The sequence below is a fragment of the Coturnix japonica genome, chromosome 1 (genome assembly GCF_054131305.1).
Source record: "Coturnix japonica strain WE chromosome 1, WE-NBRP24, whole genome shotgun sequence".
Taxonomy (NCBI): Eukaryota; Metazoa; Chordata; class Aves; order Galliformes; family Phasianidae; genus Coturnix; species Coturnix japonica.
The window spans coordinates 172,016,574-172,039,355 of record NC_140663.1 but is presented as its reverse complement, the minus strand read 5'-3'; the positions used below and the strand labels follow the sequence as shown (position 1 = coordinate 172,039,355).

At 44.3% G+C, this 22,782-nt stretch overlaps 1 protein-coding gene across 3 annotated transcripts; it reads left to right on the top strand.

Annotated features, from left to right (window-relative positions):
• Nucleotides 1-48: 48 nt before the first annotated feature.
• Nucleotides 49-20,369, top strand: PRCP (prolylcarboxypeptidase). Of its 3 annotated transcripts, XM_085536504.1 has the most exons (10): nt 49-257; nt 10,067-10,194; nt 10,416-10,556; nt 10,770-10,871; nt 12,251-12,432; nt 13,176-13,333; nt 14,090-14,262; nt 14,584-14,748; nt 15,334-15,521; nt 18,613-20,369. In XM_085536504.1, exons 2-10 carry the CDS (start codon nt 10,117-10,119, stop codon nt 18,815-18,817), a joined length of 1,392 nt encoding a protein of 463 aa, XP_085392630.1. In that variant the 5' UTR covers nt 49-257; nt 10,067-10,116; the 3' UTR covers nt 18,818-20,369. The 3 variants fall into 3 exon arrangements, with proteins under 3 accessions (XP_085392630.1, XP_015707878.2, XP_015707876.2); XM_015852392.2 differs by lacking the exon at nt 10,067-10,194 and having other exon boundaries at nt 49-241; XM_015852390.3 differs by lacking the exon at nt 10,067-10,194.
• Nucleotides 20,370-22,782: the final 2,413 nt, after the last annotated feature.

The following is a 22,782-nucleotide window of genomic DNA, read 5'->3' as shown; positions in this document are numbered from 1 at the left end:
GCCCACCATGTGCGAGCCCATAACCCCGCCCCTTGTGGGCCGCCCCTCAGAGCGCCCCGGGCGGGCCGGCTATAAAGCCATGGCTTAGGAACCGGCTGCCGTTCAGCCCGGCCATGGTACAGATGCCGTGTGTGCGGCTCTTCCTGCTCCTCCTCCTTTTCCTCGGCTCACTCGGCGCTTTCTTTGCTCCCCGCCGCCACCGCCGGGGGATCGAGCCGCTGCCCGCCCCGTACCTCACCAGGTACCTGACACAGCAGGTAGGAGAGCCGGGCTGTGCATGAGGATGGGGCCTGGGCAGCATGAATTGGTGCTTGACTTTATGCTCTGTCTATGAGTAGAGTGAATAGAACACCTGTGGTATTTCAGTGTACAGAACATCCCTATTGAATGGCTTTCAGTCTTTCAGGTGTAGTGATTTGGGTTCTTCTTTTAATAGTCCTTAAACTCATTACCCCCATAGGATACCACAGATGCTTTCTGCTGTTTGTGTGGCCAGGATATCAAGCTGGTTGTGTTGTAACTTAAAGCATGACGCATAGATGTAGCATGCTGGTTGTTATCTATTGCTGCCCTAATATTGATGATAGACATCCTGTGCTGCTGTCCAAGCTGCCCTTTGTCACTGTGTTGTCACCCCCGTTCAGTTGTGGTGTCATTGAGTGGTGTCAAGTTAAAAGAGGGAAGATTTAGGTTAGATGTTAGGGGGAAATTCTTCACTAGGAGAGTGGTTAGGCCCTGGAACAGGCTGCCCAGGGAGGTTGTGGATGCCCCGTCCTTGGAGGTGTTCAAGACCAGGTTGGACGGGGCCCTGGTCAACCTGATCTAGTAAAGGTGTATGTTTGGTGGCCCTGCCAGGCAGGGGGTTGGAACTACATGATCCTTGAGGTCCCTTCCAACCCAGGTCATTCTGTGATTCTGTGATTTACTGATGCTGATGTCTGCGTTAAGCCTGGTATTTGCGTTCCAAAACGTGGGGAAGTAACGGGATCAGGGTTAACTTGCATTGAACTTCCTCCTGTTTACCATGTCAAGTGTCTGGCACCCTTGGCAACAGGATTAAAGTCTAGAACTCGGGAAATAAGTCAAGCAGTGTTTGTCAGTGTGACTGAGGTCTTAGACTGTGTGTGCCTTGGACTGTGTCCTTAATGGTCTTAATTATTTTGGCTTGGAGGTGGGATGTTTTTTCCCTTAGTATGCAACTGATGCTTTTAAGGCCTCTGCTTCTCCAATGCATGAGTGATGTTACCTGAACAGAAAGATCACTCTTGCTGCCACTAATAGATACGCAGCCATTGGATGAGGAACTGCCATCACCCACATCTTTAGTTGACAAACTGTGTCTGTACTGGGGAAGCTGATCTCCTTTACAGCCCTGTTAAGCTGTGTGGCTTCCATTGGTAAGACTAGCCTTGCTTATGCTTTAGTATTTTGCTCACAAAGTTGGTTGGTGTATTAAATTAATCCATTTTTAAATAAACTTAACAAATATGGGATATGATTTAGTGGAGGGTTTTTAGAGTTAGGGTACTGGTTAGGCTGCAGTTGGACTTGATGATCTTCAAGATCTTTTCCAACCTCGGTAATTCTATGATTCTTTGATATGTAAAATGTATGGAGCTGCAAGTAGAAGGCAAATCTGAATAGCCCTTTTTATAGGCAGCTGTGGCAGTGACCACAATGAAGAGTCACTGGGAAGACACTGAAGCATTTGAGAGCGTCTCCTCCAAGTAGAGATAATCTCATGATGGGGAGGGGTTGGCGTCAGGCAGCTTCTCTACCCTTTTTCTAACCTTTGATGAGCCTTTGTGCCTCTGGATTCCTGTCTTCAGTGCACCTACCAGTGCCATAAAAATCGATGCCTGAAAGTTTTTGATTCACTAGATGTGATACTGATACCCAGCAAAGAGCCACAGGCCGCCAGCTTCTCCAGCTGAATAGCGTGGCAGACTGTGTCAAAGGCTTTGCTGAAGTCTAGCTGGACAATGCCAAGAGCCTTTCCCTCATTCACCAGGCAGGTAATTCAGTCACAGAAGGAGATGTTGGCGATCAGGACCTGCCTTTTGTGCACCCGTGCTGATGGGAACCTGTTCTCCTGGTTGTCCCACACATGGTGTGATCTCATTCAAGATGATCTGCTCTGTCACATCCCCTGGCCCTGAGGTCACCTGTAGTTCCCCAGATCCTTCTTACCTCCTTTTTTGACTTCCTTCTTGAGGAGCAGTCAGCCTTCCTTGACCCCTTTGCCCTTCAGGAGTGAATCCCAAGGGACCCTCCCTACCAGGCTCCTAAATAGTTCAAAGTTCTCCCTCCAGAAGTCCAAGGCAGCAGTTCTGCTGTTCCCCCTCCTGATTTCACTGAGAACTCTGAGTGCACATGATGCTTTTCCATCAATTCCATAATTGATGACTGTGCAAGATTTGATGTGGTGATGGGCCTTTCTCCACAATCCCACTTTGTGTGCACATCACTTATTCTGTAAGCAGCTCTGAATTGGCCTAAGAACCAATGTAGCATGTACAAATAAACTGCTGTTCAGCTTCTGCATCTGTACCTCCTGCTGGACTGTTTCAAGCTAAGACACGTTCATTGTGTGGCCATTTCCAGAAGGCTGGTTTAGGTTGTGTTGAATCATTTTCTAGGTCGCTTTCACAGAATCACAGAATGACCCGGGTTGGAAGGGACCTCAAGGATCATGTAGTTCCAACCCCCCTGCCTGGCAGGGCCACCAAACATACACCTTTAATAAATCAGGTTGCCCAGGGCCCCGTCCAACCTGGTCTTGAACACCTCCAAGGACGGGGCATCCACAACCTCCCTGGGCAGCCTGTTCCAGGGCCTAACCACTCTCCTAGTGAAGAACTTCCCCCTAACATCCAACCTAAATCTTCCCTCTTTTAACTTAAAACCATTTCCCTGTGTCCTGCTATTGTCAGCCCTTTCGAAGAGTTTACTCCCCTCCTGGGAGTAAGCTTTCTCCTTGGGTGACCTGTTCCAGTGCGTTACCATGTTCTGTGTGGAAAGCTTCCTCCTAATATCCAACCTAAACCTCCCCTGTCTCATTTTAAAACCATTCTCCCTTGTCCTATCGCTATCCAAGCAAATGAAATTAGATAAGAAGAGCAATGGAGAGGAGTAAGTCTTCTCCCTTCTCTGAGAGGTACTGTTTTATGGGAAGTGCCAATTCAGAGGAAGCCAATGAATCCTGGCGGTGTTCTGCTCTTAATTGGGAGACATAAATTTACTTGAAGATCTTAGAATCATAGAATTACTCAGGTTGGAGAAGACCTCAAAGATCATCAAGTCCAACTGCGGCCTAACCATAGTACCATAACTCTAACAACCTTCTGCTATATCATATCTCTGAGCACCACATCCAAATGGCTCTTAAGCGCATCCAGGGATGGCGACTTGACCACCTCCTTGTTGAGCCTATTTCAAGATATTGAAGCAGATTGAAATCAATGCCTTTAATTCTGTCTAGCAGTTATTTGGCAGCCTTTAGTGACTCAGGTTGGTGTCTCAGAATAGTAACAAACGTTGGGAATGGTTAGAAAGGGTTGGCATGTCTGGCAAGACAATACAATAGCACTTTTAACTTCTGGTAAAGGAAAAAACAAGCGATTTTTTACATGATTTTAATTGGTACCAAGGGGCTGTCAGTGTTCACAGCAGTAATGCTGATGATTGTATTTTGAGGTGCGTTACTTGGCGTGTATGTTTAACTCATCAAGCAGCACAGGAGCGCTTGGCAGCTCTTACTCTGTGATTTCATAGTGTGACTGAAAACCGGAGCTCTAAGCTATAAACCAGGTCTATAAGCAGAAACAATAGCAGTCATTCAATGCACAGGAAAACAGGGAAGTACTTGTTAGAGCTTGTCAGTGAATTTTTATCCTTATGCACTACTTATCTGGGGGTCACAATGCAGGCAAATGAGGCAGGAAGCACTTAATTTCCTCTCAATTTTGTAGTCTCTTCAGTCAAGTGAGCAGTTCATAGGAAGGGCTACAAAAAGCACTGGTTGCTGTGGTGTCTGGATAGGGAGTTAGGAGATGTGGTTTAGTCTATGGTAAAGGGAGGACAGTTGGACTCGATGATCTTGTAGGTCCTTTCCAACCTTGTGATTCTATGATTCTGCCTCTCCCTCTCGATAGGGACACGCTTGGTGCATCTACTTTCGTATCTGATCAACTTATTCTGCTTCCAAAGAGAGTAAATCATGCATTGTGAAGCAGGAAGTGGACCTGACAGCTTTCTAAAAGCATCCACCAAAGGACTGAGTCTGCAGAAGAGGTGGTTGTAGGTGGTAGTTTCCATGCAGCAATTTCCCGTTAAGACAACAGGAACAGAAAGTGATGGGTATTCGGCCCCCTGACTTCCTCAGGACTTGGGCTGAGGCCAGACTGAACTGTAGGAAGTGGGTGAAAGCAAAACTAGCACTGAACACGACTTGTGATTTATGCCTCAAACCAGCAGCTTGTTTTTCCTTGTTGCCTGACTTCCTGAAAACGAGTTCACCTACTGAACTGTTCAAAACCACGGGCTGCTCTGAAAATGAAGAACTTCTGGACAGCAGATCTGGATGTTTCTGCTTTAAAGTAGAGCAATTGCTAGAATGCCTTTTCTCCCATGGAAGCCGAAAGGTGTTAATACCCTGAATGCTGCTGATCTCATCTTTCTACCTCCCAGTGTCTGGGGAGGACACATACGCATTTGCCCTGCAGTGCTTCGATGTGTTGCAAGCTTGTCAGAGCAGCGATTGCTGTCTGATAATGTTGCTATTGCATAAATGCTTCATGACTAACTGCAGTTTCCATGCTTTGTTTTCCATAACATTTATTCCTCCCCTTGCTCATATAGATGCTCCATACCCTGTGTCCTGTTGAAGGATTTGGGCAGGATAATGGTGACTTGTCTAGAAGCATCAGTGGCATCAACTCTTGTTGGGTGGATTGCTTATTTGTTCTAAATTGGTGTAGCTGATGAACTCTCAGCAACACAAGCTCTCTGCTGCTTTGAGCTGAGAGCACAGCAAAGGAGAGTGGGCTGGAAAGCTGGTTGCAGTGGTTTTTATCAGCTGCCTTGCCCACATGTTGCCTCCCTTCTATTATAGCTTCATCACCCTGGGGCCAAAGATATGGGGAGGGTGCAAAACCTCTTGGGTTGTCCCACCAGCTGCATAGCATCCTGTGATTGCTTGAAGGTTCTGCACCATTCACTTGAAGCCTGAGTGGTCCGTGGAGCTCTTTCTGGTGGGGAGGACCTGAGCTTTCAGCTGTGGTAGGATGCTACTAATAGTTTATGGAAGTAGAAACTCATTTGTTTGCGATCCCCGTGGTTGCTTTGATTTCTGAAATAAAAATAACCTTTCGTCCTACCGTATTTGGGAACTGTTTATTTCTAACAAGGGCTGACCTGAGCAGCCCGGTGCTTTCCTACTGCACATCCTGTAGCTGTTTAAGTGGGTTTTTTTTCGGTCTTTTTCATCAAAGTGCTTTGTCCAAACTGTGTGTCGCTGGGCAGAGGTAGAGTTCCTGTCTGAGGCTTTCCTCATCACTGCTTTTTAATTACTGAAGTGATAAATGAGTGCCAAAACCAGACTTCCTTAAGCAGTTTCAGCCTCCCTAGAGCAGATGACATGGTTCCTGCGGGGCTAAAGCAGCTTCAGTAAAATACACAAAACATGATTGGGGTCAAAGGGGGCAGCGTGTTCACAAGGGCAGAGTCACAACTGGGGAGATCCTTCCATTACAAGGATTTTTAACCTACCAGATTAGACCTAACGACAAAAACCTAAGTTGTTGTAAATAGCTCTGAATTAGAGGGAATATGAAAGATTGCAGCGACTTCAGGATTGCCTCTGAATTCCAATTTGATTTATTTGTAGGACTTTGAAGTTAGTGGGTCAGTGTAGCCTGATGCAAGAGAATGTAGTTAACATCACTGTGCCCTTCCATAGAGCATCAGTTGATCAAGTATGTCCAGACTGGTGCTGATCTTCAATCTCAGGTGTCCCTTACACAAACAGCAGCCTACTGAGTAAAGAATGCAGGATTCAATTGGTGAGTACTTTGTAGAACATCTCATTCTGCACTTTTAAAGTGGAAAAATTAAAGCGAAGCTCATCTTGTCTTTTTATTATTATTATTTTTAAGTCTCTTGGGGCAATCTGAGAAGCTCATGACTGAGATGAAACTCAAGGGCTGTATTGCAATGTACAATAAGAGGAAGTAAAGCAATAAGAATAGTGTTGGGGAGACAAATATTTCAATGTTTTTAGTTTTTATCTCTTGTTTCCATGTCTCCTTAAAGAGGTAGACAGTGCATGTATTTCTAGTGGTACTCTATCGCTGCAATGGTTTTTAGAAGCTGGAATATTTAATTGCACATCACAGCACTTGCAACAAAACTTCAGGCCTCCTTGAATACAACTGGACAAAGATGGCAGGGCAGTCTCTGCCTTGAGCTTCCAGTTTAGATATGGGAAGCAAAGATGCTAAGAGGAAATGAAGCTAGTAGGGCCAGAAGTCCCCCAGCCTGCTGGGAATAAAGCTGGGCGTAGCAACATGATGGTGAAATCCCAAGGAGGCTGATACCTGCTGATTGCACAGGAGGATATCCTCAGCCTATCCAGCATCTTCCTGTCCTCAGGAAATAATTCAGACAGGATGAGCACTCAAAACAACTCCATCACCACTCAGAGTGGAGCGTGCCTCTTAAGCCTCTGGCTTTTCACCGGTAAAACAACTGACTCAGTTTCAGATGAGACATCTGAATGTGGAGAAATAACGCTATCACATAGAAGATTGAAATGAGGCATGTCAGAGAGGCTTTGCTTGAACTCTTGCCAGAGTCTCAAAGGCGTAAAACCATCAGGTATAGATTTTCCACCTCCGGTGACATTAAATGTATTTTGTTAGATGCTGCTCTATGAATTATGGTTCCTTTTTTTCAGCTATTTTAGGGCCACAAAAATGATTGGGGTTAAGTCTAGGGATGGGAAGGCTCCAGGAAGACCTCATCATGGCCTTGTACTACTTGAAAGGAGCTTATAAGCAAAAGTTGGGACAATAAGAGGATTGCAGGGATTGGAAGGGACCTCAAGAGATTGAGTCCTACCCCCCTGCCAAAGCATTTCCCTATGATAGGTTGTACAGGTTGGCATCCAGATGGGTCTTGAATATCTGATGAGAAGGAAACTCTACAACCATTCTGGATGCTCTATCACCCTTACTATAAAGAAGTTTGTGTGTCTTGATGGATCTTCCTATGTTCAAGTTTTAGGCCATCGCTCCTTGTCTTGTCACTACACGCTACCAAGAAGAAACTGGCCTCATCCATTTACTTCTAACCTCTTTTAGATATTTATAAACACTGATCAGTTCTCCCTTCAGTCTTCTTTTCCCTGGCTTGAACAGATCCAGGTTACACAGCCTTTCCTCGTATGAGAGATGCTCCAGACCCTCTGATAGACTCCTCCTTGGAGATTCCTGCCTCTTTTGAAATGGGGAGCCAAGAACTGGACATAATATTCTAAATGTGGGCTTACCAGGGCAGAGTAGAGTGGAAGGATGACCTCCCTTGATCTGGTCTGATAGCAATAGGCCAAGGGGAAATGGCTTTAAACTGGAAGAGGGGAGATTCATGTTATGTGTCAGGAAGAAATTATTTCTTCAGGGGGCAGTGAGGCCCTGGCACTGCTGCCCAGAGAAGCTGTGGGTGCCCCATCCCTGGAAGTGCTCAAGGTCAGGTTGAATAGACCCTGGGTGGCCTGAGCTGGTGGGGGGCAACCAGCCCATGGCAGGGATTGGAACTGGATGAATATTGTGTTCCCTTCCAACCCAAGCCACTCTGATTTTGCTCTTCCATCTCTGTAGTCATTAATGACCTTAAGGTGTGGCTGAGAAGGAAGTGGGTTTCAGCCCACGTGTCCTGTTTTGCTCTTACACTTCACTCAATACCACAGGCTCTGAGTACATTAAGCGAACATCTGTGCAATAACTGGTGAACATCTGTTGTGCCTTTTTTCTTCTTCCCTGGAGGAAATGTGTGCAGCAGGGTGTCTTGTTTTCGGAAGTCCATTTAAAATTAACAAAAAAAAACATTTAGAAAGGAGTCCTCTTTGAGAGGTCCACATCAGCACAGGACACGTGCACGTCCAAGGTAAGGTCAGAGAACCGTGCTACATCCTTGAAGCAGATGGCAGAGAGGTGGGATATACCGGAGATGGCTCCTCATCCTGAGCAAATGAGATGTGCTGGAGGAAGTTTTTTTTGAGCTGAGACTTCAAAGCTGCTGGGTTCAGCCTTCGGTCTAGAGCTCTGGGACAGAATGGCCCGTGTGGCTGTGAGCCTGCCTGTGTTTTTAATGAACCTGAGTGCAGTTCTCAGCTGCTGTGGCCAGACTTCAATCAGGAGGCAGCTGGCTCCAGATTGCAGCCATTTCACAGTGTGTTGTGTTCATACATATATCTTCACTAAATACTTTGCAAGTCTTTCAGGTCAAAGATTCTGGGAAGAAATAGGTTGATTTCTTTATTTGCTTAAACTAGATTCCTGAAGACTTTCTTATGTGGAAATGAAATTCTCCTGTTGCTTTCTTTTGCCTCTCCAAAGTATTCTCCTGCACGCTGCAGGTGACAGAACCTTGCCTTAAACTTATTTGTTACCTCTTGCTTCCAGTACTTCTCCTTTCTCTACTCAAATCCTCTTATCAGAATGTGGTTCTGTGTCAGAGATAGTGATGCAACAGAGCAGCAAAGAGGTCGGTTAATCCAAAATCAAAATGAAGGCAACAGTTCATGAATTCTGAAACACAGACTATTGCACATCTTTTTGCCGTCACAAAAATTAGAAGCTACCCTCATATGTGGTAATACACCTTAACCACTATTATTGTTAACCAGCAGTTAAGGTATTGTACTGGGGGGAAAAAGAAAACAAAGCAGCTGAATGCACTTTTCCTTGTATGTTCTGTCTAATTGAGCTTGAATGGTTTACTCATTTTGCATAGGAGTGGAAAAGGAGTTTTCTGGTTCATCTTTTTATTAATATCTGACTTAGTCTGTTAGCCTGTGTGCCATTCTTTTACATAGAGAGTGACACGTTTGTATTTTATACAGGATGGGGAAAGAAACCACTTGCTGAATGAAAGCAGGCAGCCCTAAGCGATGCAATGGCTACACAACAGCTCCATCTGCTGGTTTTCTTCTCGTGTATTTCGGTCTATTTTTTTTTACTAGCCTGGCCTTGAACATCCCCAGTTTGAGGACATTCACCAGCTCACTGGGCAACCTGTTCCAGTGTCTCACCACTCTCACAGTAAATAATTTCTTCCTCACATCTATTTGTACTTTGTAATACTGCTGAAGTTTATTAAACTTTATTAAATTGTTAGATCAGCCTTATTTCATCTCCCTTTAGTTGTTCAAGGTCTTAGGAGCAAAGGATTTTTTGCTTGCTGATCTTGTTTGGCAGATCTACAAATCACTTTTGATTATGGCTGATGTAGAAAGTGAACTTAAACTGAACAGTAACTGTGTAAACCAAAAAGGAGCAGGTGAGATGTGGGTGTAAAGTAAGACCAGTGTACACTTAGTACTGGAATTCAGTGAATAAACCCTAAGGGGGTGCGTGATGACATTGCCATGTACTTATACACATAAGTAGCAAACTGTAGAACACACAGAAAAGAAACATAAATAACTTAGGTGTGTTTCAGTCTGGCAGCAGTCATGAAATTAGCTTATTTAGGATGAGGAGACTGTCCCTTGTGTCAAGGCAATGTGCTGGTCAGGCAGTGGGCTGTAACACAGCTGTCTTCTTGGATTAGGCTCACCAGAGTTCTTCCTTAACTTAGAAAGTGGGGAAAATACGCTTTGCAGCAACGTATAACATAAATTTCTGTACTCTCTATCCCAAACTCTACCTAAATATGTGGTATAGGGCGATTGGATCCTGCAGGTCAGGAGCTGGGCTGCCTTGCCTGAGCTGTCGAGGGAAATGAGTGTTTGGATTAGTGCATGTCTTGCTTTTTAACACTAACTTGAGGGTGTTCTCCAAATCAGATCTGGTTCTGGGAACATTTGAGGCTTGGCAGTTGTTGATACATAGGCAGATGGCTGAGCAGAGGTGCTTGAGCCAGCAGATGTCAGGCTGCTACCACAAGCAGCACAAGTGGCTTTTATCTCTGAAGGTAAGTTTTTCCTTGACTGCGTAGACCTCTAACGTTTGTTGGCTTCCTTGTAATAGCAGAAGAATGTTGATACACTGGGAATCTGAGAATACAAATTAGTGTCTTTTATCCCAGTGAAACTCTCTTTATTTTTCTTCTGCAAAGTGACTGTCAGCACTTGTGCTGCAGATCCATGATCAGTTTTCTCTTTCTGAAGTTGGTGTTATCCATTGTTTTGACAGATTGATCACTTTGGGTTTGATGAAAATCTTACGTTCCAGCAGCGATATCTCATAGCAGATCAGCACTGGAAGAAAGACAATGGGCCGATACTGTTTTATACAGGCAATGAAGGAGACATCACATGGTTCTGCAACAACACAGTATGTACAAATTAGATCCTTGATTTTTAAATTACAGTCCTTCTTTCCAGCAGTGACCTACTGAAAAATAAGAATAAGCAAGATGGCATCAGCGTCATTTAAAGAGAACTTAAAATAGTGCAGCTTGGGTAGCAATAGGTGCAATAGACTGGAAGTAGAGACTTTTAAGCAAGGTGAGTCAATCACTCTAAATATCTTTTTTTCTCCAACCAGGGTTTTATGTGGGATGTGGCTGAAGAACTTAATGCCATGTTAGTATTTGCTGAACACAGATATTATGGAGAATCCTTGCCTTTTGGAAATGAATCTTTCAGTGTAAGTGTTATATTTGCTTTCTTCTTTTGATGTGTTCTGTAAAAACAAACAAAAAAATCTGCTTATTATAATTCTTGTTGGTGCAGCAACTTCTTGCCTGAGTAAGATATGCTAGAAATAAACAATTATCCTATTTTTATAACTACCAATTATACATTTTAATAAAATCTAAGATTTTCTAGCACCTCAAAGACAAACAGGAAAAGGACAAAGATTATTTAGTCTGTCAGGCACAATTTTATAACTCAGTATGTATAGAATCATAGGATTGTTCAGGTTAGAAAAGACCTTAGAGATCATCAAGTCAAACTACAACTTAACCACACTACCCTAACTCTAACAACCCTCTGCTAAATCATGTCCCTGAGCACCAAATCCGAATGGTTTTTAAACACATCTGGGGATGGTGACTTGACCACCTCCCTGGGCAGCCTATTCCATTGCTTAACAACCCTTTCTGTAAAGAAGTTTTTCCTGATATTCAACCTAAACTTACCCTGGTGCAACTTGAGGCCATTTCCCCTTGTCCTGTCACCAGTGAGAAGAGACTGAACCCTACTCTTGCTGCAAGCACCTTTCAGATATTGAAAGAGAGCAATAAGGTCTCCCCTCAGCCTCCTTTACCCCAAACCAAACAGCCCCAACTCCCTCAGCCTCTCCTCATAGGGCATATTCTTCAAGCCTTTCACAAGCCTTGTTGCCCTTCTTTGGACCTGCTCCAGCACTTCTGTGTCCTTTCTGTACTGAGGTGCCCAACTACTCAAAGTGAGGCCTCACCAATGCTGAGTACAGGGGCAGGATGACTTCCCTAGTCCTGCTCACCACACCATTCCTGATACAAGCCAGGATGCCATTGGCCCTCTTGGCCACCTGGGCACACTGCTGGCTCATATTCAGCTGACTGTCCATCAGTACACCAGGGTCCCTTTCCATCAGGCAGCTTTCTAGCCACTCTTCCCCAAGCCTGTAGGGTTGCCTGGGGCTGTTGTGACCAAAAAGCAGGACCCTACACTTGACCTTATTGAAACACACAGTTTGCCTCGGCCCATCGATCCAGTCTGTCCAGGTCCCTCTGTAGTGCCCTTCTCCCCTCTGGCAGATCAACAGTCCCTCCCAACTTGGTGTCATCTGTGATCTTACTGAGGGTGCACTCAATCCCCTCATCAAGATGGTTAATAAAGATGTTAAATAGAAGCAGTCCCAGTACTGAGCCCTTGGGAGCCCTGCTTGTGACTGGCCACCAACTGGATTTAACTCCACTGACTACAATCCTTTAGGCCCATCTATCTAGCCAGTGTTTCACCCAGCAAAGTAGTCTGGGGAAAAGAGGCTGCTGCCAGATATTGCTGTATAAAGTGCTCCTGTGTTCTTTGTCTCAGGATTCCAAGCATCTGAATTACTTGACCTCAGAACAAGCTCTGGCAGACTTTGCCGTACTAATTGAGTACTTAAAGGAGACCATTGCAGGAGCCCGTCACAGTCCTGTCATAGCAATTGGAGGGTCTTATGGGGGAATGCTGGCAGCCTGGTTTCGGATGAAATACCCCCATGTGGTAGTTGGGTGAGTTTACTACTCTGCTCTGTGTTTGAGCAGGACAACTGTGAGCAGCACAGTTACCTCCGTGCTATAACTGTTACAGTACTGGGAGAATTAGTGTGATTCAAGCTGGTTTCATTTTTTCACTACTGGGAGGACAAACTAAATCACTTGGAATGTAGAAAAAGGTACCATCTGCCTCAAAGATTATTGTAGGTCAGTAGGTAGTGGATAGCCAATACTTTCAAAGATGTCTTATTGGGGCTTTTTTTACTCACAAAAGAAATAACTGGGAACACTGACTTTATACCTCCTGATGGCATGAACAGGTTTTTGATCTCTTTGGTGCCTTGTTTCCTCTGTAGGGTACAAGAATGGTAATTCTGTTCCTGTTGCCTGCTATGGAGTAGTTCTGGGCGAAGGCTGTCTTCAGTTGAGCTTACAAATGCCTAGCAAGAGAATTAGTTGCTAGATGACACTTGGCTTACTTTACTATTTGTCAGAATTTCCACTTGATATATTTACTGATGTCTTTGCACTGGTTTCCAAGACTTGTAGCTTTCAACAGCCTTTGCATGCAGACCTACAGAAGAATTCTGGAGCAATATGAATTAGTTCATCTAGGGGTGAGCATCTGAGTTGAGTTATAAATGCTGCTTAAGTAGTGGCTGTGGCAGAAGTACTGCCCAGAGGGCAGATAATCATATGGCAGGGATTCAGGATACGTGCGTTTCTTCAAGCAGTCTTGGTTTTGTATTCATTTGCAGAGCACTGGCAGCCTCTGCCCCCATCTGGCAGTTTGGTGATTTGGTTCCCTGTGGTGCTTATTTTACCATAGTGACTAATGATTTCAAAAAGAGTGGGGCTGGCTGCTCAGAAAGCATCCGGAATTCTTGGAATGCCATTAACCACCTTTCCTCAACAGGTAAGACTTTACCACTGACCTTCAAATAACTGTAATGTTTAGGATTATGTTACGACTTCATAAAAGTAGTGCCTTTGCATCATGCTTTTAACCTGGAGATAAACTGTTGCTGGTGGTTTGGTTTTTTTTTCTTTTTAAAGCTATATTCTTGCATGTGTTCAGCATTATTTTTGTAAGTGCCTGTTTTGTTGAAGCACGTGCTTTATTCACACGTGGCAGGATTTGGAATCCAGAGCCAAACATTCAAGATCAGATGAACTTTGGTCTTTTCTCTTAAAAATGGATAAATAAAACCTGGTAGGGTGAGTTGGCCAATTCACATCAGGAAAGCTGAACTGGAGAAATTCTTCACCAGATAAAATAAAGAAAGCAAAGACGAGAAGAATTCTGAGATCCATTTCATACATTGGATTTTGAGCTGGCTGGATTGAAGGTTTTCATTTGTTGGTAGATAATTGCTTCCTATCAAAAAAGAAAAATAAAAAGGAAGCCAAATGACCTGTCAGTCTTTGCTTCTTGGGTAATCCTGCCTTAACTGGGGCAGATCCATAGGCTGTAGTATTGAGGTTTGCACTTCCCATCAATTTAGCAATGTTGACTAAATCTCAATCCGCTCTTGTATCCCACGTGCTTGTATGTGGGATAATTTCACCATTTCAGCTACACTAAGTGAAATATTTAGTAGCAGCACAACTGACCCGTGTGATAAGGAGACAGACATTTTAACTGTACTTTTTTTTCCTTTTTCTATTAAAGATGCAGGTTTACAGTGGCTTTCCAGGACATTTCATTTGTGCAGCCCATTGAAAAATCTTCAGGATGCTGCCCTGTTGAAAAATTGGCTGAGTGAAACATGGATAGACTTGGCTATGGTGGACTATCCCTATAAAGCTGACTTCTTACAGCCTCTACCAGCTTGGCCTATACGGGTAATTGAGGACTGATACCTTGGAGGTGTGATTAAAGCCTGCACTTTTGAAGTCATTTCCACTTGGTTTAACTCTCCTTCTCTCTTGGTTTGACTGACTGCTGCAGGTTGCATCGAGAGCCAAGAATTTTAATCAGAAATTGGAAAGTTCCAGGTTCTTTGTAACAGCATAAGCTGCACAAATGGAGCACTGTTTGATGATCGTATATAATAACATGAAAAGATTCTGATAGTATTTTGAATGTACTTTGAAAATAAATATCCCATCAGGTGCTATGCATTTCTTCCAAATTTAGACTCCTCTCTCTCCTCTTCATTGCAGGAAGTCTGCAAGTTCTTAAAGGACCCCAGTCTCTCTGACAAATTGTTGCTGCAGAATGTTTTCCAGGCAATAAACATCTACTATAATTATACTGGAGAAGCCTCCTGCTTCGACATGTCTGAGACTGCAACAAAGAATCTGGGCCAGTTGGGTTGGTACTATCAGGTGTGTGTTCTGTCCTTTTAAAATTGCAACTTGGTAAGTTTTTTTGTGGGCTAGAGGAAATGGGAATCCTGGTAGCTGTTAAGAGTTGGAGGAGGCTGTGTAAGCATCAGCAAAGGCCCTGCTTGTTTGTATACTGCTTTAAAAGAACCTCATTCTTCGAAAACAGGGAAAATGAAAGGGATTACAACATTTCATAGACAGTGTCATGGATGATCCATGTTTGGAGAGCACCTGAAAACAAAAGCCCAAGCTATGTCTCTTTTTCTGACTGGCTTAGAACTTGAGCGCTTTCCTACACACTTTTCTTATCACAAACCCTGTAAACTTCTGAAGACAGGTGAACAGGAATGAACTGAGTTAGATTAATTACCATAGTGGGAGCTACACTGGCTTCCAGGCTATAACTGCATTTTCTAAGATCAGGAAATGTTTTTGCATGAAAGATGAAGCTTTTACTTGATACTTGTATTGTGATGACTTGATCGTAATCTGTAAATTCAGTGTGAGCTTCTTTATTTAAATACTGCACAAATAGCTCCTGGGCAGTCTCTTGTTAATACACCATGTTGCTCTATTCTCTCTCAGGTCTGCACTGAGATGGTGATGCCCATGTGCACAGATGGTGTCCATGACATGTTTGAGCCTCAGAAATGGGACTTTGAGGCACTTTCAGATGAATGTTTCAGGGTATGGGGAGTGAGACCTCGCCCCTCTTGGATTCTTTCTATGTATGGAGGGAAAAACATCAGTTCACACAGTAACATAATCTTCAGGTGAGCCTTGTTTGAGTTGTCTATCAGTTTAGTCTGGTAGTGATCTGTCTGCAGCATTCCAGCTGAAGAAATTGGCTTCTGTCAGATGTAACTTTCTTCCCCTTTGGATTCCTTCTTATCTAGTGGCCAAAGTCCAGGTTTCCTATGCTGGTAAATCTGTGTAGATTTTAAGAAGCCAGAGTTATGTCTCTTCCACATAAAAGGAAAGTCTAAACAAGTTCTAGCTGTAACATAGGATCTTGATCACTAGAATTGTTGCTCTTAGTGATAGCCTTATGGACTGTTAGTGTGATGTTCCTCTTAGGGCGCTTTCACTTCCAGTTGCTGCTGTCTTTTAGTGGTACATAAGCAGGTTTCAACAAACTTGTGCGAAGTCTGAGTGTAAAAAGCTGTTGTGCGTACAAGTAATATAACAGAAGTTTGTCTAACACAACTTTGTATGTGAACAAAATGTAAAGATGTTTCAGTATAGTACAGAATTGCACATACTTCTTGCTATTCAGTCTTTTTTTTTATTCCAGAGGTTCATCTCTGCTCAGCTTTCAATAAAGGGAAGGTTCCTTTAGCTGTACTTCTGCTGCAAAGGGATTCTAGTTGTGGATAGCTTAACACTTGGCTGTTCATTAGGGCCTTACATGGTAGAGAGACATTTAATATTCCAAGCTGAAACCTGTGCCCTCAGGAGCTGTGATTCTGTACTCGCTGCCAACAGCAGGCGTCTCCTGGATATACTACTCTGGTTTACAATTTGCAAGGCTTTTCCAGGGGGGAAAAAGAAAACAACACTTAAAATTGAAATTAGTGTCTTGGACTTGGTAAGGAGTTGTCTATTTTAAAGTAAAAGTTGTCTTGAATTGGGAGTTCAGCTGTTAAATTCAGTCTGTTTGGCTCCAAAAGCCCGTTGATTTCCTTTCATTTGTCTCTTGCTGTTTCTGTCCCAGCAGGATATGTGCTCCAGAGTGAGAAATTCCACCCTTTTTGGAAAGCTTTTCCTTTACGTTAAAAAAAAGAAGGGCTGATTTAACTTAATTTCTGTGATGTTGCTGATTTCCAAGGTTTCACAGATCTGTACTGTAGAAATTGGCTTTGTAAGTGATAAACGAGCAAACAAATCTAAACAAGTGGTTCAGAATTTATGCCTACTGAAGGAGATTGAAATGAGAAAAGCTTGAAAGCAACCAAATGAGTGAAGTAGTGCTGTGCACACAAAGCTTTGTGTGTCAAGCTGGGTTGCCTCTCTGCAAACAAACACATTGTCAGCACTGTACATTTTATATAAGAGCTCTTTATCCTCAAACACCGGAGCACTTTACAAAAAATATCCCTATGTCTGCTGGGGGATGAGGCTCCCTGTGGGTTTAGAAGCACTGCATTAGTGTAGAGGAACTTGCACAACAGTTTTGCATGGGAAGGGAAGAATGCTGCATCTGAACAGAGCCACTGCAGGGTGAATTTACTCACATGTTGGGATTTGGCCAGCGGACTTGCTGTTCTTGCTGTTTCTCCCCCTGTAAGCAACACATCACTCTGCAGATCCACGTTATATTGTACCACTCAGACACCTTTCAAGAGTTATCTAATTAAGCTGGGTGGATCATACCTGGGTGTTTCAGCTTCTGAGCTGAGGTACCCATCTGTCCAGGTCTGTATGGGAGGGGGAGGCTGACAGTGAAGGCTTTATCTTGAGACATACTGGAGCTATCTACAGAAGAAGGCATCACTGGAGGGGAAAAAAAGGAGTAAAAGAATGAAAGACAAAACAATACCAGGCTGAGAAGAAAGGTGAGAAGTTCATTAAACAGACCAGGGCAACTGGGGAGGATGTACATATTAGAAAAGCATACACAAACAGTTTTCTCTGAGAGTATGCAGAAGTCTCTGTTATTCTGGGTATAGCTGGAGGACTGAAGAGGTTCTGAAGATGTGATAGGGAAGGAAACTTCTTGTGGGATAGGCAGGACCCTATTTGTGCTGTCAGGAACGTATGATGAATTTCAGTGAGGGCTGGCGCTGATACTGTACATTTAGATTGCTTGAAGCCCTACTTGCCTGACCACTGCTGGAAAGAAACTGCTGATTTTTTTTCTACTTCTGCTTGCACCTGCAAACTTCTGTGAGTTGGGCAGTGATTACTCATGTGCATGCTTTGCTTTAGCATAGATTACAGCATAATCCATTTCTGTGGGTACTCAGTTACCTTCTTCTGTAAGACAGTAAGCCTTGGGATGACTTAGTGCTGAGCCCTCTGTGCCCCCTCTCCTGGGCAGCTCTCACTGCGTCAGCGCCTCTGCTGCTATTGTTTGGCAGGAGCTGCAGAGGATGCAGCCAGCAGCTCCCAGGAACGCCAGGGATTGTTGTTTCCTTGTGGCATGTTTAGTTTCCATGTGACTGGGCGCAAAAGATCCAAGTCCATGTACATCTTGAGTCTCTCAGCAACTCATCCCCCTGTTGCCAAGGTGCTCTGCTGATTCAGATGACCTTTTAAATCAAATGCTTTTTGCTTATTGGACAGCTTTGTGTGCTTTTTTTGTCTTCCAGATGCAAAATGCTTCTTTTCCTTGCAATCATATTTAAAACCATTGAAAATTGAGAGCTGTGAATCAGGAATCCTTGTTGGGGGGTATAAAAGGTTGTTTGCGCCATAATCAAGTTGTACTCAGTTGTTAACTCACACTGAGTCATCTCTGAGTTCCACAATCCCGCTCCTGCATTCATTGACTTAGAGAGAAGGAAGAAATTGCATTGAATTCTTCCTTTCATGGAATAAGAGTTGTTGGAGGCAGGCTCAGGGAGCTGCGAATCTTTCATGCCAAAGCCTCTGAAATGGATCTGCTGCCATCTCTCTGTGGCGCTATGTGGTATTATAGGAACCAGCAGATAGTTTATGATGGCAGTCTAGCCTTATCTAAGCTAATGATAGCTGTGTAACTGTTGAGAGGGCCCCGCTGATGAGAGGTGAGCACAGGGCATGGAGGCAGTTTTGAGGTCTTTTTCTGTCATACATCTGCCAACTTGTTGAAAGTCACTCTGGATATATTGATGTGAAGTGCAGCCTCACTGCAGTGCCTAATGAAGCATTAATTCCTTACAGCAACGGCGGCCTGGATCCGTGGTCTGCAGGTGGGGTAACCCAGAACATCACAGACTCCCTCGTGGCAATTGTGATCCCAGATGGAGCTCATCACCTGGACCTACGTAGCCGCAACCCTTGTGATCCCAAATCTGTACAACAAGCTCGGGCTTTGGAAGTCCGCTACATGAAGCAGTGGATTGCAGAGGCCAAGCGCCAGCACTGAAGTGGTACTGTAACAGCTGTGGCCTTGTCACCTCTGTTGGTTTTGCTGGGAGCAGGGCCAGACCTCATTGTGAATGATCTCACTGTTCCACTCCTGTTTCCTTATCTGTGTTGCAGTGTTCACTGTTGCCTATGGCCATAAGAAAAGTAGGCATCACACAGATCACCTTCAGTCAAAGTGTGTGGATTGAGCTGCCTGCTCTGTGTTGCTTTCTCCTTTGGCTTTTCTCCAGCGCTGTACCTTAGGGTAGAGCTTTTGTTCTAGGCTTGATGCCTTCCTTGCTGTGCTAGATGACTGTCCTTACTGCTGGTATATACAGTGGATTAAAGAGCAGTGCTGTTCATATTGATGCCAAACTTCCCCTGTGTTCAGTGGGATTGAATTTTGGACATCTCAGCCCTGGGCTGGTGTAAATTGTCATGCTAAGGGCACAGAGAATGAGGGAACAGAAATTACATCTTACTGCAACTGGAGTGGGAGGAAAGGCATGGGCAAAAACTGGCTGTGCAGTTTGTAAGGGAACTAAACAGCCCCTAACCTTCGGAACTGACGCTGGAAAAGAAATAATTCTTTATTTTTTTAAATTAGTTTTCTGGAGGTTTATTAACCTAGCTACCTTAAGTGGCTTTTCCATTCTATTTTACACTGAATGGTCAGGGCTGGACCCAGACTCTTCTTCATAACTGGCTGAGAACGCACAGGCTGCATCAGGGTTTTTATTTCTTCCTTTGCTGTTTCTCCTGTTCCTGAAATGCCTCTGTGATGACAGTTGCCAAAGAAAACTCTGGGTGTGTTCTGTGTGTGTAGATAGATTTATCTCCTATCACATGTTTAGCTTTTTTTCAAATCAGGAAGCTTTCAAAGCCATTCTCTTGAAGAGCAAATGTGACACTTGTGCTGGGTGCTCTTACCAAGTGACAAATAATTGGGGCTGTGCCTTGTGTGGGTTCCTCCCTCCCCCCCTATTCTGTGTATTGTTCAAATTCTGCATGAGCTGTTTGCTGATGGCTCTTCAATAAAAGCCTTCCTAAAAAAAAAAAAAATTGTTTGTGGGACGAGCTATTCAAAACACAGAATGCAGCTACCCTCTTGGAGCAGGCTAAAGCATGGTGCTGAGCTCAACAAGCCAGGTGCACTGAGCATTCTGTAAGGCTTCCAAACCAGACAAACTGCCCTGATTCATGAGGCAGCATATTTGACATTAATAAATGGATGGGGCAGTCCCTTCGCTTTCCAGCCTTGGCTTCATTCACACTGAAGCCCTTCTTCAGAAAGGCTTCTTTGCTGTTTAAAAGACAACTGCATTTCAGGAAGACTCAGGCAAGGCTCGTTGTCTCCAGGCTCTTAAAATTCCAACTATGTTGAAAAGTTTTCTCAGCTTGGCTGATATGTCTGATAGTTCAGGATTTTCCTAAGACACCAACAGGTCTTTCCTGTTAGTGATCTCCTCCTGCCCTCAGGGAACACAGTGAACCCAACACTGAAATTTAGTCTTTTAATACATACCTGTGTATCTTCTTTCTATTAAAGTTCCTGATGTTCTCTCACCTTACTCTAATGTGTTAAATCTCAGCATAAGCACTGTGTTTGGATCTGAATGTCTCGTGCTCTGTCCTGAGCAAAGTACATTGGGAATGCAGAATTGCATTAACTGTTTTTGAAGAAATTATATTAAAAACCAAAAATTATTCACTTTTGTTTGCAGGAGCTTCCAGGAACTTGGAACATGATGTATAAGTGCATGCCAGGTGGAAACACAGGGCAAGCTTTGCCTCCCAAACTGTGCCCCAGCTATGTTGTCAGTGCTCTTGATTCCTCAGCTTCCAGGTGCTGAGACATCGGCCTTCGCTTTGTAAGCGCAAAGTTATGTGATCCCCATTCTCTTCTCCTCGTCCTTTTATAGCACAAGTTCAGTAAGCAGTTTGTTTTTTCTAACGCTGATTCTTATGCTGACAGCTTGTTGTACTTCTCATTGGAGCCTGGCCGCAGTGAGGACCTGTTCTGCCCAGGAACAGCAGCTGGCTATTGGGGTGCTGTATTTGTAAGGCATGGACATCTCCACAGTGTGCTGGCCTTGTGTCTCTGTGGTACCAGAGTGTTTCTTTGGTGGGGAGCGAGCCCTCCCTGTGCTGACGGTTTGCAAAGTCTTTTAGCTCAGTCCCCTGGTTTAGAAAGCAGGGGCAGTGCAACCCAAAGAGGGGGGATAGCAAATCCCTTCCGTTTGTCTTGTTGTTTTCTAATGTATGCGGCCTCTCTGGGTGGTTTAAGCGGTTTAGGTACTTTCTATAAAAGGGATCTTTTAATGACAAAACTAATGTGATTATCTTACCGAGTGTGAGAGGCGTATTGAAGGTTTAAAGAAAATCTGTTAGAATAGCTGAATGTATCTGCTTAATCCTTTCTCTAATGTGAGTGGACAATGCTCTGGGAAGCAATTGGTCTTTCTTTCTTGGAGTAAATGCCTGATCTCCAGAGGTAGGAACTGTTTGCAGCTTTTATACCCTTATGCTTCACCTTCTAGAGAACACAAAGGCACAGGAGAGAGGCAGGGAGCTCTCAGAGGCAAAGATTTTCCTCAAATAGCCAGGGGTGTAACCAACCCCGGTTCCATCCTGCAGGCTGCTGAGCACCCTCTGCTTCCTTTGACTATGATGTGAATGGAAGGCCCTCCTTTTGCCGGCCTGCAAAACCCAGTAGGTTTTTGTAGGGTTGTGCTTTCCTACATTCAAAAGCTTTGTGTGCAATCTACAAACAGACTGTGTCCTAGTGGGATTTTTCTGAGGAAAAACAGATTGCAAGAAGAGGCCTTGGTATCTCCTCAGCAGGTTGCTATGAGGCCTGGTGCCTTCACCTGAACTTGCCCCAGTTGACCAATGAGTTTGGATGCAGTGTTTGACCAATGGGCACCACGTCCCATCTAGTGGGGAACGATTCCTCACTGGATTTCCTGGCTCTTCTCCTTCAGCTTGGTCTCTTTGCTGCCAGAATCCACAATGAGCCCCAGCACAGCTGGTTGTCCATCAGAAATCCGCGGCCTTCTTCACAGAGCTGCTCCTCAGCCAATTGGTGCCCAGCTGCATCACTGCAGTGAGTTATTCCTTCTCATGGCAGGACTCTGTGCTTAGTTTCATTGAATTTAATGAGCTTTAGTTGTCTCATTCCTTCAGACTGTCTCAATGGAGCCCTTCCTTGAGAGTGATTCTATTAATTGTTTCCTCCAACTCAGTGTCATCTACAAGATTAAGAAAAGCTGAACATGAAACCTGTGAGAATCGGCCTGGTCTGGTGGTTGGTTACCCTGGACATAGCAGGGGGCCTGAAACTAGATGATCATTGTGTTCCTTTTCAGCCCAGGCCATTCTATGATTCTTCTCTGTTACTTGGACTATTCTTAAATCTCTTCCTTTCTGAAGTATTTGCAACACTGAAATAAAGCCGAGTGCCATCTTTTCTGACTATCTTCAGCTGGCAGGACAAGGCAGGGCAGCCCTACACTTCTCCACTGTCAGCACCCTGTGATATCCAGCCAGAATAAGTCCAGAGAGATCTTGATTACTTTTCTTCAGGAGGAATACTAAGTTCTTGTGTTCTGCCGCTGCCCAAGTTATAGAGTGGTGCTCCAGGATTGCTCCGTGCTCACAGGGAAGTTACCCAGTGCATGTGGCCTCATGCTGGGGGGCCTTCAGGAGTGATGGCAGGCACAGTCCCATGGACCGCTGTTTCCAGCATTGGTTCCTCAAAACCCCAGAGCTTTGCTTCCACACCTGCATATGCATTGGTGTGATGGGAAGCAACCCAACCTCTTGCTGTGTTAGATGCGTTCCTCCCAGCATCATGCAGATCTGCTGCCCAAAGCTTCCTGTCTGAGGTGGGCTCTGGTAGTGTAGAGCCATATCATTTTGCTCCGAGGGCAGAATGGTGCCCTCAGCTCTATGAAATGTGTATGCATATGCAAACGTGCATGG